Genomic DNA, 18282 nt, shown 5'->3' on the forward strand with positions numbered 1-18282 from the left:
TCAGCCACTTTGGAAAACAGCACGGCAATTTATTATAAAGTTACCTATGTATTTACAACATACTCAGTAATCTTTGGAAAACAGCACGGCAATTTATTATAAAGTTACCTGTGTATTTAAACATACTCAGAGCCAAAAAACAGAAATAACTAAGGTGCCCGTCAACTGATGGATAGATACAAACACTGCAGTGCAACCATATAATAGAATATTGATCAACAGTAAAAAGGCATAAACTACTGACATAGACCACATAAATGAATCTCAAAAGCATTAAGTGAATGAAGCTGGACACAAGGAAGCCATATTCTCTGATTCCATTTATATGACGTACTAAGTATAAAGACAAGGGTACAGAGGCAAAACGCAGATCGGTGGTTGCCCAGGGCTGGGGGTTGGAGGAGAAGACAGACTACAAAGGACTATGAGAGAATATTTTGAGTTACGTAAACACCCTGTGTCTTGATTCTGGTGGTGGTTAACAACTTTGTTCATTTGTCAAAATATGTCAGCTGTACATTTAAAAAGTAAATTTTACATTATATAAATTATACCTCAGTAAACCTGACTTTAAAAACCAGACTGAGTGCTGGGGCGCCTCATGGCTCAGTCGGTTGAGCATCTGGCTTTAGCTCAGGTCATGACCCCACAGTTCGTGGGTTCGAGCCCCGCGATGGGCTCCGGGCTGACAGCTCAGAGCCTGGAGCCTGCTTCTGATTCTGTGTCTCCCTCTCTCTCTGCCCCTCCCCTGCTCACACTCTCTCAAAAATAAAAAAATGTAAAAAAAAAAAAGAAAAAAAAGTTTTTTTTTTTCTTTTGAAAAAAACAGACTGAGTGGGGCGCCTGGGTGGCTCAGTCAGTTAAGGGTCCAACTCTTGATTTTGGTTCAGGTCATGATCTCATGGTTTGTGGGTTTGAGCCCCAAATCAAGCTCTGTGCTAATAGCACGGAGCCTACTTGGAATATTCTCTCTCTCTCTCTCTCTCTCTCTCTCTCTTTCTCTCTCTCTCTCCCCCCCAACCCCTCCCACTTGCGCACACGTGCTCGCTTACTCTCTCACTCTTACTCTCTCACTCTCTCTCAAAAAGAAATAAATATGGACACGTGGCTCAGTCAGTTAAGCGTCCAACTTTGGTCACGATTTCATGGTTCACGAGTTGAAGCCCCTCATCCAGCTCTGTGCTGTTAGCAATTCTCCCTCTCCCTCCCTCTCTGTTCCTGTCCCGCTTGCACACACGCATGCTCTCTCTCTCTCTCTCTCTCACTCAAAATAAATAAAACCCAAAAATCTTTAAAATATATAATAAAAAATAAAATAAACAAACAAACTTAAAGACCGTATAATTTTTCCTTCAATTACACAGGAGATTATGATTCACAGATGTAACTATTTTAGGTCAACTATTGCCACAGTAGCATCTACATTTAGTGTACCACAAAAATAATTTTGGTCAATACATATATTTAACAGGAGAGGATTTTCTGTCTCGATTTTAAATAACTATCATTTAAAAACACTCTAAATATTAAAATTTGGTATTTTTTCAGAAAATCGGTAATATTGATTATATCATGCATTTTCATTTGTGTACATACTTGTATCTTCTGGAGAGAAGATCCATAGTTTTTGCATCAGATTCTTTCTCAAAGGGGTCTATAATCCACGAACAATTTAACAATCATATTGTTAAAAGATACAAGCAGGTGTATCAACATTTTAGGATCTTGATAAGAGCAAAGCAGCTCACCATTTCGACTTGGCTCATGTTGATCCTTCTCCTGATGCTGGCTTTGTGGCTGCCCTATGCTGACGGGTGGGTGGTGCCCAAGGCCATACGGTAGGGGAGACCCCCGTCCGTGTGTCTGTAAGAGGTTCATATTGTAGGCCATCGCTGCTTGGTGTGTAAGGATCCGAGGATCAACTGCAAACCTGCCCTGGTACCCTGTCCATGGTACCTATGTTATCACAAGAAATGGAGTAACTGCATTAAATACATTTTAAAATGCAAACTGCTATAGTGCTACTGATTAGGAAAAAGCAAACACACACATGTTAATTTTATCAAAATAAGTAACTACAAAGTCAATGCTAGTTATAACAACTGGTAGAATTATTGCTAGAACTGAACTAGTCAAGAATTGGCTTCCAAAAGAAAAATTGGCTTCCTGAATCTTTAGTGTGTAGGGAAAATTGGTCATTTTTCAGGTTAGGAAGAAACTAGGGACATAAAATTGGTAATTATTCCTTGACGCATCAACTTATTTTATAACCCTAAATCACTTCCCTTTAATATGAATGTATATATGTCATAGATTATCAAGAAAGTTACCCTTTAAAGTTATAACTGCATAGTTACATAGTTTAATAGACTAAATGAGAGAACAAGTGAAAAAGTTAAAGAATTTAGTCTAAGGAGTCTCAACATAAAATATACACACTCCAGGGTGCCTGGGTGTCTCAGCTGGTTAAGCATCTGACTTAGACTCAGGTCATGACCTCACAGTTGGTAGGTTCGAGCCCCGCATCGGGCTCTGTGCTGACAGTTCAGAGCCTGGAGCCTGCTTTCGATTCTGTGTCTCCCTCTGTCTCTGCCCCTCCCCTGCTCATGCGCGCTCTCTCTCTCTCTTTCAAAAATAAACATTAAAGTCCCTCTCTCTCTGACCCTCCCCTGCTCATGCTCTGTCTCTGTCTCTCTCTCTCAAGAATAAATAAACATTAAAAAAAGTTTTTTTTAAATGGTGGGTGGCGGAGGGGCCTGGGTGGCTCAGTCAGTTAAGCGTCTGACTTCGGCGTGGGTCATGATCTCATGGTTCATGATTTTGAGCCCCACATCAGGCTCTGTGCTGACAGCTCAGAGCCTGGAGCCTGCTTCAGATTCTGTGTGTGTGTGTGTGTGTGTGTGTGTGTGTGTGTGTGTCTGACCCTCCCCCACTAACTCTGTCTCTGTCTCAAGAATAAACATTAAAAAAGTTAAAAAAAAAAAAAAGAAATACACACACTCCAAATTTACATGAATAACCAAATCACTTAATGTTCATTGATTGTAGGCAAAATTCAGATAGGTCATTAGTTTAAATTAACTCTTTTGATTAATTCAACTCTTCCCTTAAACCACAGAAACAAAATATTTCTTTAGGTATGTCTAAATACATAATCTCTGCATACTGACATAAAAGGATAAATACTATGACATCTGAGCTACTGCCCCTATTATCTTATTATAGTGTAACTGTTAAATGCAGACTCTTAAAAATCTTATATAATAAAAGCCTCTCTGACCTAGTAAAATGAAATATAAATCCTAAGGGACTTACTATTTAAAGAAAATGATGTATGATGTTGCCAGGCTGTCTGGGAAGAAATAAGTCAGCTAAAATTGAAAGTCTTTTGGGGAGTGGGCACGAATCACGTATTTCTTACCAACAGCTATTGGCTGTTGTAATTGTAAACTCTCACGAGCAATATGGCTGAGCAAGGTGTACAGCTGGGCATTTTTCCATTTTGGGGTGTGGAGGTGCCAAAACCCCTGGCAATAATCACCTCTGCCTGAAATTATAATATTTGCCTTAAATGCAAGAAATCTTTTCTGGGATAAAATTTCTGAATTTGGAAATATTAGTAAAAAAAAAAAATTTTTTTTTACCAAAATAGTAAAAAATCTTAAAGGAACAAAAGTGGGTTTTACACAAGATGAAAACCCTCTCAATATCTATAGTCTCAGAAAACATTTAATAATGTTTTTAAGTGCCAGTAAGATTATGAAAAGATTGAAATTTCTCAGATAAATTCAGATCCAGAGAGCTAGACTAATCCAAGCTTCTTTGCCTCCTCCAAAAAACTGTATTTCCTAGGAAGGGTTAGTGAATTATGTAAGAATAAAAAAGTAACAGATAAAATAAAAGTATCACTTTACAAAACAAGACACCAATTTACTAGCTCTGTTTAATGTTCAGGCCAATTTTCCCCAGCAAAAATATTTTTAAGGGAATACAAAGTCTTCTCAATCAAAACATCCAATATACAAATTTCTTCTTAACAACTGACAATAAACAACAATTCATATTTCTCTGGTCATTTCACATTTTGAAGGTTAAAGAAAGAGCTGCTTTAAAAGAAGTGTACAGGCATTGAAAAGTAAAACAACAACAACAACACTATTTGGGATAGTTACTAACTTAGTGAAGCCTATTTTATTTTATTCAATAAACGGTATTTCAAATGTCCACTTACAGGTAAAGGCACCGACATAACTACATTCCCTCCATAGACAGCAGGTACATAAAGAATACTTGTCCCAGTGTGAGGATCTATTCTTTGAACAGGGCTTGGGGATTTCCCCAAATTTGGGTGAGGTCCAAGGGGGGGTGGAGGAGTATATGCTCTAATAGGATTGCCAATAAGTACAGAAGGATTGGGCTGAACTGAAAAATAAACAGAGAAAGGACTCAACTTAGTAACTGTACACATTCCCCTGGACAAAAATGATTTAAATCACCAACAGCAAAACACATTTCCCAGGTTTGCCATGAGATAAGAATTATCAATGTGGAAGAGTAAAGCATATTAAAAAACCACAACCATCTTACAACGTTCCCTAAAATTATTTTGAGTTATACAAAGTATTCTCTCTGTAAACTAGTATAATTTTAAATGTCTTCCAAGGAGGTAAATGTGTGTCTTTCGAGAGAGAAAATCATATACACTCAATAAACATTCTTCTGAGACTAGGAAAATATACACAATATTTTTTCACAATAAAGTTTTGGCTTGCAATATAGTCACAGACAAAATGAAGGTTAAACAATTAATATTTTAAAAGCATAATTCTGCAACATTTTAAATCATTGAAGTAAACTTTATCTTGACATTTCAATGATCCAATATTTGTAGGACATAAATATGTTCCCAAAACTTCTGTGGCATATGCTTAAATGGTTTTCTTCATAACTTATAAATACATAAACCTTGGTACCTACAAAACCATCTGTTTTCAGAAATGTCGTAACAAAGCATTCACAAGACCAGATGTGCTGAATAAAAGAGGTTAAGTGAGTTCCAAAGTGTGTGTGTATCCCTCTCCCCATCTTCTAGTGATGAAATTTAGAGTAAACCTCTTATACCATAAAAGCAAGTTATCACAGGGCTGATTTTCCACTTACCAATTCCATCATTCTGGAAATGATCATTCTGGGCATGATGGAGGCTTTTCCCCTTTATAGAAAAAAACAAACGTATAATACTATAAATACATTTAATACGCGGAAAACATTACTTCCCTAATCCTATGCAAATTAAATATATTCAGCAACAATTACAATTTAAAGACTGCAAGTGTGTAATTAATAACCATTAGACTGCTTTGAGCCAACTTTCTTTTTAAATATTAAGTCATGGTGCTAGGCCTCCATTTTTCTCAGCCTCAAATTAAGAGTATGTAAAATTCTTTGTTTAAGTGATTTTTTAGGGGAGCCTGGGTGGCTCAGTCGGTTAAGCATCTGACTCTGGATTTTGGCTCAGGTCATGGTCTCACAGTTCATGGGATCGAGCCCCACACTGGGCTCTACACTAACAGTGTGGAGCCTGCTTGGGATTCTCTCTCTCTCTCTCTCTCTCTCTCTCTCTCTCTCTCCCTCTCCCTCTCCCTCTCCCTCTCCCTCTCCCTCCCCTCTTCCCCCCTCTGCTCCTCCCCTGCTCGTGCTGTCACACTCTCACGTGTACACTCTCTCTCTCAAAATAAACAAACATTTTAAAATATAAATAAATGATCAAAAGAAATACATAATCAATGTGACTGGACCCTAAATTCTATTCCTTTGCAGCTTCTCTACACATTTTCTATTAATTAAATGACAAGATGAAGAGTTGTTTTTCAAGGGAAAAACATCAGTCTTGACGGAATTGCAATTCCTGAGGACAAGGACTTTAAAACAATAATATGGATGTAAATATGGTTTGAGATTTATGTTATTTTGGGCATCTTAACATGTAAAATTTACTGGAGGAACAAGAAAAGACACTGACTGTCATAATCTGCTTCAGAAAACGTACAAATTGGGAAGCCTGGGTGACTCCGTAGGTTAAGCATCCAACTCTTGGCTTTGGCTCAGGTCATGATCTTGCAACTTGTGCAATAGAGCCCTGAGTCTGCTCTGTGCCGACAGTGCAGAGCCTGCTTGGGACTCTCTCTGTATCTCTCTCAGCTCCTTCCCTACTAGTGCCCTTTCTCTCAAAATAAATAAATAAATATTTATTTAAAAAAGCCTGTCTCTAAAAAAAGAAAAACGTACGCACTTTCTAGAAAGCAATTTGGCAATACTATCAAAAGCATCAAAAATGCACATACACTTTAACCCAGTAATTACACTTCCAGGAATTAATCGAAATGAACTAATAATGGACTTGGGCACAGATGTTCATCACAGCATTGTTTATACATGTGTTAAATGTTAACAACCTCAATGTTCATCAAATGAAGATTTATTAAATAAACAACGCCAGATTCATATACCATTAAATGGGATGACTTTAGCACTGAAACAATATTTTAAGAGACAATGGTTCTGAATTTCTGGACTTCGAAAAATGTCTCTCTCTTTCTATTGGCTAAATGTTAACACAAAGCCATGATACAATACAAGCAGCACATTACACAACTTACCCTTAGACACACACAAATCTGTTGTTTGTACATAATATCTGAAAACTAAAGGGGGGGAGGGGATGATATCTACAGCAGAAAGAAAGATTTATTCTTGACCAAACCGAAAGTACAGTGATGCTTCATTTACGTCCCTGTCAGCAAGGTCACACACTCAGGTCGGCGCTAAACATCAAAGGCATGTGGTCAGGTTAGCCGTGAGCAGGCAAGGGCAACGAAGCTCCAACTCTTAAAAAGTCAGAAAAAATAGCCAAAAATGAATCGCAGTTGGTCCATTAACCAGAAGAGAATGTTCCCAGTGATTGGCACTAGCTATAAAAAACAAACTTCAGAGAAGTGGTAAGGAAAGCAGGGCACAAGAAGAAAGAGTGAAACGGTGACAATGGTAGAGGGCAGAGACGCCAGAGTGGGTGGGAAGATGAGAAGCAGAAGTAATCAGAAGTGACCAGAGCGGCCGGGACACATACACTGACGGAAGAAAGGAGAGCCAGTGACACGGACAGAAGATAAGAGCGTTCCAAGAGGGCAGCAAACTCTTTAGATTTCTTAGCCTCTAACGAGCCGTCAACCAGAGGCAATCATGCAGAATGAGGAGAAAACAGTGATGTGGTCAGACTATGGTACGAAGAACAGCCCCTGAAAGATGTCCACACCCTGATCCCTGGAATCTGTGACTATGTCATGTTATGTGGCAAAAGGGTCTCTGCAAAATATAATCAAAGTTGTGTTTAAAATAAAGAGATTATCCTGGATTATCTGGGTGACCCACTCTAATCACATGAGCCCTAAAAGCAGAAAAGTTTCCCCAGCTGGAGTCAAACAGATGTGGCAAAAGAGGAAGTCAGACACTCCATGGGAGAGAAGGATTCACTGTACTGTTGGTGGTTCTGAGACATAAAGGTCAAATGCAAGAATGGAAGAGAAGCCTCCAGAAGCTAAGAACGCTACCCGCTGACAGCAGTCTAGGAAACAAGGACGTCGATCCTGCAACCACAGGGAACTGGATTCTGCATGAACTCAAAAGCAGATTCCTCCCAAGCTTCCAGAGAGGAGGCCAGTCAGCCAACACCCTGATTCAGGCCTTGTGAAACCCAAAGCTGACAGACCAACCAAGGCAACCTGGACGTCTGACCCAAAGAAACATGAGATAATAAATTTGTGTTGTTTAAGTCACTCTGTTTGTCCCAATTTATTGCAGCAACAATAGGAAACCAATCCAAAGAGTAATCACAGTCTAGGGTAATCCAATACTGTAAAGCTGGAAGCATGCCAGGCAATGACATCAACCCTCTGGGTTGTGGGATATGCTAAACCGAAAAGCAACTTGGGGCCTATCATGTGACAATATGGCACTTCTAGAAGCGTAATTCAGCACACTGTACAGTTCAATGTAGGAAACACTTTTCCAGGATGCTTGCACTTAGCATGCAGCTGTGGAGCAGTAAGGGTACTTGGTCCATGCAAAATCATGCAGCGTTTGGTAGCTTATGAACAAAATAATAATGTAGCCGTAAGCTAGCGCTATGCATAAAAGTCGTTCCATGGTGACAAACCCCAAAGTTCGCGAATAAATCTCAGAAAGGATGTACACCTTTGGTAGAATACCAAAGGTATTTTTATAAGCAAATATAGTTCATAACACCTTTCTTTTTTAATTTCAGAGACAGAGTGAAAGGGTGAAGGCGGGGGGAAGAGAGAGCAGGTGAGTGAAAGCACGCGCAAGCGGGGGAAAGGGGCAGAGGGAGACAGAGAGAATCTTAAGTGGGTTTCATTCATGCTCAGTGTGGAGTCTCATGTGGGGCGCAATCCTACGACCCTGGGATCATGACCTGAGCCAAAACCAAGAGCGAGACATTGAACCAACTGAGCCAAACAGGTGCCCCATATCACATATTTTGTAAGGACTATTTTTTTTACTCCACTACTTGTTTCTTCAAATATTTATTTTTTCACTCATTCTTTGTTTTCCATTTACTCATTCAACAAATGTTAACGAGGCCCAACACCTGTCCACCCCTAGCTGGGCACTGAGGCTACCAAAGGACAAAGACGGACACGTTTTCTGATGTCTGGACAGTGAGACACAACACAAGCAGCAGGAGACAGACGATGAAGACAACTCACAAACTAAATTCTACAAGATAATACTACGGTCTTTCCAGAGAATCCATTTCTGAATATTATCTATCCTCTGACCAGTCTCTATAGTGCGTAATGTGTGTAAATGACTTTGTTCCATGTTAGCAAAGCTTCCAAATGTTGCTCCCAGCAAATGCCCTAGGAGGAAGCAGAATGAAGACAGGCAAACGGCTTTTCTACATGCTAATCCTGCAGGTGCCCACAAAACAGGCCCTTTGCTATAAATGATGCTTGCAGAAAATGAGGCAATGGCGGGCCAACCAGGACCACCAGCTCCTGGACCCCCTAACGTTCTGTACCTTTTCTAACACCATCACAGAAGTGACCTGTTCAGAGAATAAAGTTATATGACTGCTAAATGGCACAGGGTGTTTTGTTGCCAAACACAGCCCTGAGCAAGAAGGATACAAAGTACTTTTAAGTGTCATCCAGTCTTCTGATGCTTTTATCCACAAGAAATCTCATTGGGGTTTAAATTGTAGTCTAACATTAACAATACTAATTTTTAATATTTCTTATGCACAGAATTGTGTTACAAGTTAAACAGTAAGGAAAACTCTAGGAGAAATTGTACGGTTCAGTATCACATTTTCAGAAATAGTATTCTTTTCTGGCAATAAACCCCACTTCATCCAAAGGCTCTATCTAGCACATGATATAAAATATCTGGGATTTGTTTCAAAATTTTTCAGTGTGCATATCTGGCGGGGGGCAGGGGTGGTCTGTAGATGAGACATGATTAAGATTAAGTTGCTAACTGGGGCACATGCGTGGCTCAGTCGGTTGAGCATCCGACTCTTGGTTTCAGCTAAGGTCATGATCTCTCGGTTCATGGGATGGAGCCCTGCGTTGAGCCCTGCCCCGATTCTCTCTCCCTCTCTCTCTGTATCTCCCCCGCTCAAGATCTCCCCCTCTCTCAAAATAAGTAAATAAACATAAGAAAGAAAGAAAGAAAGAAAGAAAGAAAGAAAGAAAGAAAGAAAGAAAGAAAGAAAGAAAGAAAGAAAGAAAGAAAGAGAAACACCAGGAAGATGGCTGCTTTGGCCTTTAATTACACAATCCTCTCAATTATAAGAAAAAAGCCATGCTACACTCTACTGGATGCATCATAACCATTATTGATTTCTCAGATACTTACTGAGCACCCACTATATGCAAAGAGTGGGGTAGGCACTAGGGGCCATAAAAAGTATATAGAACAAGATTTTTGTCTTCAGGGAGTTTATGGTTTTAGAAGAGCAAGTGGAATAAATTTTCTTCACCTTTCAAACGAAAACAAAAAGCAAACTGCAGGGTCTTGCTTAGGGTCCATACACATGCGGTTCCATGGCTTCAATTTAGCTGCACCTGCCGTACATAAGTTGATTCCTACATTCCCAAGTCAGTAAGAAGAGTTTACTCTACTGTAGTTAGGAATGTGCAAAGGGTATAATGATTTTGCAATGTTTTAATTAAAAAGAAAAAGAAAAAAAAAAACAAAAAACGGAAAATGTAAAAGTTTCGACCTGGGTTCCCTACTCCCCACACACCCTATACTCCTTGCTGGTCCCTATAGAACCTGTTCTCTCATACCTCTGGTCTTTTCTATCAGCTCTTTCTTAAGCTTTATTAATTCATCCAAAAAATACTTATAAGCCACCTATGAGGAGCCAGATGTTGTTGCAGCACAGAGGCTAGAGCAGTAAATAATCCAGGCAAAAATCTCTGCCGTAATGGAGCTTATATTCTAGTTCTTGGAATGTCTCCCCAGTGGGGCACTACCCCCATCCACTCGGTGGATTCCTAAAAACAAGATCTCTGTGGGGGAAAATGCCTTGAATCCACCTCTCTCCTCTGACCACTACCCTCCAACATCTTCTCCAAGAGGACTCGGGGGCTTATGTGCTTATCTATGCTTCTCCAGTACTGAACATACCAGCTGGCACACAGAGGAAACTTAACTATTTGATAAGTAAGTTGATTATTAATTTATTATAGTTTTAAGCTTTAGAAACCTAGAAGATTCATTTATGCGAAATGCTTAATCCCCTGGAAATCCCAAATCGCTAAAGCATTATTGCACCATAGGTCCATTTTCATTAAACTAATAATAATCAAAGTATAGTAACACAGAAGTTCTCTTCTCAGCTTAATACCTATTTAACCAAGAGAGTTTCAAGATATTAAAACATTAACTATTGTTCACTTAATTACTGTTTACATTAGGATTTACTTTTTAATTTTTTTTAAGTTTATTTATTTGAGAGAGAGCACACATGTGAGTGGGAGCAGGAGGAGGGGCAGAGAGAGGAGAGAGAGAATCCCAAGCAGTTTCTGTGCTAAAACTCACAAGCTGTGAAATCATGACCTGAGCCGAAATCAAGAGTCAGACGCTGACTCCACCGTCTGACTGAGCCACCCAAGCGCCCCAAGGTTTTACGCTTTTAAAATGAAGCCCCAAACTGACATGTTCTTTTAATTCATGTCAATAAATTTAATACCATGCTGATGACTGTAAATATAGCAAAACAACAGAACAAATACTAAACGTGCCATTCTCATAACTTTCTTTTCTATGGTAAGTGCAAGCATTTTTTTTCAGGCACTGTAGCAAATAAACCAGCTGTCTCTGCCCAAAATAGCTATGGTTCAAAAGTAGAAATGGCCCTGGCTGACCCACCTCCATTCCCTCTGATGGACTACTTCTTACACAACAATACGGGTCAGCAGATCAGTTAAAGTAATCTTCAAGAGGCCAACCAAATCTTCTCACTGTGTCAAATAGCACTTGAACTGGTCACCAACAAAGGATTAGAACTATTTGCTTTCTACAAACAATGTTATATAATATTATTCCTCATAAATAATATGCCCTAAGGGCATGCTTTTAATGAGCGAGATAGTCCTTTAAACTGCTTTGTTTTATTCACATCTTACTAAAATCAGCCTATCAGCAGGGAGGACCGGGAGGCTGTATTATGCACAGGACTCCAGAAACAATGAAGTTCTTGAAAACTTTTTGAGAAGCACTATGACATTAAGCACGGCTAACAGCCACATGTTCACTTACGTGTCCAAACTAGACAAGTTCCTTGCAGAAACCACTTGCTACCAAATATAACCTTCGTTTCCAATACTTGAAGTAACTTGCAGCCCAACAAACCTTTACCCTTCTGTGCTGTTCTCTCCCTTTAACCTCTTCAAGTCCATTAACAGGCTTTACCTTGGGGGGTGACTGCTGCAGTTTGTTGGTATTTCCTGAATGCTGCAGTCTTAGAGCCCGGGGGATAAATTCAGGTGCCAGTGGATTCAACACATACGTCTTCTTTAGTTCTAAAGCCTCTAGCTGAGCTTTGATCTGTTCAAAAGTGATTCCGTGTAGGCTATTATTTTCATGACACAGGGCAATAAACCGCTCCCAAAATTTCCTACAGAAAAGATTTACAAGATCATTTTACAATTTCAGTGGATGAGATCACAGAAATGAACATAAGCAACTAAAGAGAGCTTCAAATTCCCTCTTCCCACCCCAAATCCTCAGATCCAACGTTCACCTGGCTATGATTCAGGTAGAATCTTTCCACCAGATCACAAGACTCCAGAAGTTTGATTGCAAAACTACAGTCATGTCTAATATCGTGGAAAATACAAATTATGCTCCCAATTAATTTTGGCCGATCAATGCAAATAATGTGGTCAATGCTCAATTATCCACACTAATCCAAAATGACAGTCTTGTTATCCACATAATAACTAGGGATTTCAAAACTGATGCCAGCTCATTTTACAGATGATTTGTACTTCTAGACATAGTCATACATTATATACATACACAAATTCAGACACACACATAAATTAGACTTAAATAAATTTGAATTATGGGGACATAAATTTGAATTATGGGGACAAAGTAGCCTGGTGTTGGATGACTAAGAAAAGCCAACTCAGGACATAAATCTGAGCCACAAAGTAGATATTCCTCATGAAGATTCTTAAGAAATAACTAGCTATTCCTATATTTTTCTCTTACTCAACAGATGCTGGTCACAAGCACAACTTACAACATTGACTACGAGAGTTAAATTAAGTATGAAAAATACAGGAAGTTGGAATGCTAATTTTAATATTGATTATTCATTTCTGAATCACATTAATAAATACTAAAGGAGAAAAATACACTCAAAACTTGTTGCAACTGTATAACTATTTTCCTACAGGTTGGCAATCTGATCTCTGAATATTAAAAATAATAAATACATATTACAAAAGACAACATAATTTTTAAATTTTAAATGACTATAAATATGCATACCTATCTTTAATATGAGGTTCAAATAATGTGTTATTATGCTATAAAAGATATATGATATCGGGGCGCCTGGGTGGCGCAGTCGGTTAAGCGTCCGACTTCAGCCAGGTCACGATCTCGCGGTCCGTGAGTTCGAGCCCCGCGTCAGGCTCTGGGCTGATGGCTCAGAGCCTGGAGCCTGTTTCCGATTCTGTGTCTCCCTCTCTCTCTGCCCCTCCCCTGTTCATGCTCTGTCTCTCTCTGTCCCAAAAATAAATAAACGTTGAAAAAAAAAAAATTTAAAAAAAAAATAAATAAATAAATAAAAGATATATGATATGGTTTCTTCCCAAGCTTGTATCCTTGTGGACAGAAGTAATCAAGATAGCTTCAAGAAGCACAGATGAAAAGGTTTATATTATAAAACTCAGTATGTGAACAGGAATTGGGTTATTAAAATATTCACAAAACTTTGCAGAGTTTAATTCTGGACTATGTTTCTCTTACGTATGTCCTTTCTACTTTTTTAAAGGTAAATTTAAGAAATGGGTCCAGAAAAATTTCAGGCCTACATGCCAACAACAGAAAAGTACAAGTACCACAAAATATGAAGTATGTATTTTTGACTGTAAGACATAAAGGTTAAAAGACAGTCATTCATTTGCAGGAAGTATGTATTGCTAAGAAATGCAAACCAAAAGCTACCCTTTATTTTTATTCCTAAGAACACCTCTGAAGGAATCAGAAGGCTTTTTTCTCACAGTCTAATAGCTAAGGAAGGATCTTTAACATAGCACTCAGGACCTAAAAACCCAGGAGCTAAAATCCATAAACTTTCCCACCCTTTCGATTTAAAAAGCCACAATATTCAACTCTATGAATACTTTCAACATGATTCTACATGCTACATTCAAAAGAAGTTTCTCTGATCTAATTGATAAAGTATCCGTTTCATAAAATGGCATTTCGTCTTGGGTTGCAATTCAAGACAGAGCAAAACAAGGAGTGAATGGATTGGCTTTTGCTCTCAGTTTTTAATACCAATTTTTTATAACAATCGCCATTTCCAGCTTATGTACCCAAGATGCTAGAACTTGCTCTATGTTTCAGCTCCTTTTTAAACTCCATACCCTGTTCCTTGACCACTGTCACTGACCTCAACTGCACTGAACAGGAGCTGAATTAACACTGAGTTGAGCAGAACCTTCAAATAACCCCACAGTTCACAAGAAACTAGTAGCTCAGTGAGTCTTTGCCTACAAGATCCCAGAGATCTCAAAGAAACAGTCTGAGAGCTAAAGGATACCATTTCAGAATCCTAAACACTTACAATAAGCTAATCAAGTCAAAGCAGCTCCAAAAGCAGCCCGAAATCTCCATTTTAAATCTCACTCATCCTTTGACTGACATGGCAAAGTGGTCAAGCGCATGGATTCCAGAGCTAGACAGCTGGGGTTTCAGTCACGGCTCTGTCATTCAGTAGCTGTGTAAAGTCAGGCAATCAAATAACTTAATCTCTTTGTAGCTCAGATTCCTCATGTGTAAAACAGGGCACCAATAGAATTTATACTTCCTTCAGTTTCTCACTTTTAAACTTTGAGAGTATTTCTTCCTTCAAAAACTCTTAAAGTTAAAAAGTCTCCTTTCCTGTCTTCATGAAGGCTCTTTCAAAGACTATTGACACAGCCCTTGAACTCCCAATACTTCAGTAAAATACGAAGTATGGATGTATGAACACCTAAGTGAAAGATCACCTGAGAACTTCCAACTACTCTCAGAATGAAGATAGAGGCTCTTGTTATTTACAGATTCCACTGATTCTTAGGCGCCTCCCTAAAATTTTCACATATTATTAACAATTTGGGTTAGAAAACCCAAGTATGTCTCTATATTGTAATATAATTACAAGTATTTCAAAGAACATAACCTTACTTTAATCACTGCATGAACAAAGTATGGTTTTGTTTTTATGCTAACTTTGCTTCTAGGATCACTGATAAAAAAAACACTGAAAAACCACTTGATATCCTCAGGTTATACAGTATGTGTACATGCATGTGTACATACACCTCTACATACATATGAAATATGTTTCCATCTCACTGAGTAAATGGAATTTGTTAACGAAGTAATTTGGTTCAAAGGAAGACCTTCTCTGAACACCATGGTTTGGAGAAATGTACAAATCTTCTCTGGCTCTCCCCACTCAGTGTAGATTTATACAAGCATATTCATCACTTTCTGGGAAAGGCAGGGTAACCCACCAAGAAGAGCTTGGGTTTTGAAGTCAATGCGACATCTGTTTGAGTGAACCATTTAACAGCTATACGACCTTGGGCAGTAATTTAAACTCTGAATCAGGCAGCCCATTTAAAATGCAAATAAAATTCCCACATTGCAGGGTTGCTGGGATGACTGAACAAGGCTAAGTGTGCAAAGCACTTGACCTAGCACCTGGCAAGAGAAAGCTGTCAATAAACAGCAGCTACTATATTAATACTCATTGGTTTGGCGAGTTGGGGAAAGGGTAGTTCACTACCTTCATTTCAGGTTAATAGAGAAACTCTATTTAAAAATACAACAAAAAGGGCACTGGGGTGGCTCAGTCGGTTGAGCCTCAGATTTCAACTCAGGTCATGATCTCATGATTCGTGGGTTCAAGCCCCAAATCGGGCTTTGTGCTGACAGTGCAGAGCCTGCTTTGAATTCTCTCTCCCTGTCTCTCCCCTGCTCGTGCTCTCTCTCTCTCAAAAATAAACATTAAAAAAATTTGTTAATAATTAAACAAAAATAAAAATACAACAAAAAAGATTATATAATTAAACAAAAATAAAAATACAACAAAAAAGATTATATAATGGTTGCCTTCTAAACTCGTATAGTACACGCAATAATCATTCCTTGGAAGCTTAATCAATGTTTGGAAATATCATTAGTTTTTCACAAATACTGAGTGGGACGGGGTGGGGGAAGGGAGTCCTGATTAACATAAACTACAAAGAATTCACTCCTCTGTGGTCATAGAACCTAAGAATCATCTATGTCCTCCAAGTTTACTTGTATTGTGAGATTAAATTAATTTCTAATGAAATTAGAAAGATTAAAGCTCAAATACCCATACGCTTCAACTATTAGCTCTTGGACTAGAACCGTGATTAAACTGTCCAAATAACACAGATAATCAGCAGTCCAAATTAAGTCACATGATTTTTGTCTCCCTACACAATATACTTAACCTCTCTGAAAATATTTTGCCTAGCTTACAAATAATTTACAGTCCTTAATACACTCCAGTTGAGTAGTAAGAAATAAGCAACCAGAAGGCCTGGCTTCAAGTTAAAAACTATCTAGCCCTAGATTATTCTGACAGCCTGGCCTCAGAAAGAATTATTTACTTATCTGCTCTGAGAAAATAACAATTTATGTCAGAGATGGGGTGAAAAATGCTGATGTCATGCAATTCACAGCATAATACAACTCTACAGAAATGGATAATGGCTTTAAAAAAATAACACTCACACTGGTAAAAGTTTGGAGGTATTTATAAAGAGAGCCCAAAACAAGTTTGGCTCAAGACTATTTTTATACCTATTTATTCCCCCAACACAGTGTTTTCTTAAATACATGTTACCTTATTTTATATGTGTTTTAATCTATTAAATTCCACTCAAACTGTATGTGATTTTTTCACATTTTTCAAATGATAAATATAAACAAAAATGGTAAAATATCACAGCAATATTCTAGCCAAATATGCTTTCAACAAATTATAAAGTAACTAAAATTCTCAGGAAAGAAGTCAAATTATTATACCCAGTTTATTCACTTGTAACTTGGAATTCATATATTCCCTTCTCCAGCTTTTTAGTGGTTAAAAATGGATGTCAATCAAATTTTTAAATATGAAATTAAAGATACTTTACAACAGGACTATTTAGCTATGCATAAGTAAGTCATGCACCATTCAAGTTTTGTGCCTTTTTGTAAAATAAAAGGTTATTCTTTATAACCTAACTATAAATTAAAACACTCGATTCCTTTGTTAATAGCTTTCCCCTATAAAGTATATTAACTTCTTTGGAAGTCTTAAACTTGAATACATGCACATGATGATTATGATTATGATTATGGTTATGATTATGATTAAAGGTCCCAATGGTCTCCCTTCCTATAGAGAATCCTTTTTGTTCTTTCCTGTTTGCTGAAACAGGAAAACAGACAATAAAATGCTGCCATGTCTATATCGCAATAGAAAAGTTGGTTTAAAAAGGCCACTGCCTAACAGCTCTGTCTACTTTAATTCTAACGTATCAAAGAGAAATAATAACCCAGGGCATAATCAGCACTGTCTATATCTCTATTGTCTGAACTCACTGTGACAGATCCCAGAGTACTTACACAACTTTAAATAATCCCTAGTGTATTTCTTTTTCATAAAGTATATATTAATTTCTCTTCAACTGTTTGTTAATAGTAACATAATTTTCAATACTACAATGACAAAAGTCTTCTATTACCAGCTTCAAACAGTTAAAATTCCTATTAGCTGGTATATAACTTTTAGTTTTAGTAGAAATAGTTCCTTATGACTATAAGCTAAGGACTACTAGCAACACTATCTAGAGACAAGTTATAACCACTCCTAACCCCTCTAATTTTAAGATCCTCTGGATTAACCAGACACAAAGAACATTTATACTTAGAAGGCCCGAGACAAAATAAGTAGAGAAGGAAAATCATCAAAAAAAGTTAACACAATAACGAAGGGAAAAAAATGAAGTAGCAATTTTATAAAATTCAGTTTCCATCAAAGATACATACGTACACAAAACCACCTCAGGACCCTTGCACAAGCTGCTCCCTCTTCCTGGGGCATTTTCACCCCAGGTACCCCACAGAGCTCACTCCTTCACTTCAAAGTCAGCTTCTCAGTGAGGGGTGCTCTGACCATGCCTTGTAGAATCACAACCCAGCCCACCGCACCCTTCTGATTTCTCTTAACGTTCTATTTTTCTTCCACTGAACTTACCATGTAAAAAACGACATGGTATTCTTACTTTATTCTCATTCTTCCTTTCCTCCCTAATGAAACGTAAGCCCCAAAAAGCAAAGATTTTTATTCATTTCGTTCACTGAATCCTCAGTGGCTAGAAGAGTGCTTAGAACATAGTAGGCGCTCAGGGAACATCTGCCGAATGACGACTAAATGAACAAATA

General features: G+C 38.1%; 1 protein-coding gene across 7 annotated transcripts in view; it reads right to left on the reverse strand.

The window, feature by feature from the left end:
* The window catches only part of HELZ (helicase with zinc finger), a 155229-nt gene that overhangs the window by 39382 nt on the left and 97565 nt on the right, over positions 1 to 18282 (reverse strand). For all 7 annotated transcript variants that reach the window (XM_047081555.1, XM_047081556.1, XM_047081552.1 and 4 more), the window contains 4 exons: positions 12001 to 12205; positions 5161 to 5212; positions 4232 to 4422; positions 1749 to 1956 (listed from right to left, as the gene is read on the reverse strand). In XM_047081555.1, coding sequence (XP_046937511.1) covers positions 1749 to 1956; positions 4232 to 4422; positions 5161 to 5212; positions 12001 to 12205 — 656 coding nt within the window. The remainder of the gene's footprint in view (positions 1 to 1748; positions 1957 to 4231; positions 4423 to 5160; positions 5213 to 12000; positions 12206 to 18282) is intronic.

This window comes from Lynx rufus, unplaced genomic scaffold (genome assembly GCF_022079265.1).
Source record: "Lynx rufus isolate CCGP_SWC_20201006 ecotype Redwood Valley unplaced genomic scaffold, mLynRuf1.p SCAF_18, whole genome shotgun sequence".
NCBI lineage: Eukaryota > Metazoa > Chordata > Mammalia > Carnivora > Felidae > Lynx > Lynx rufus.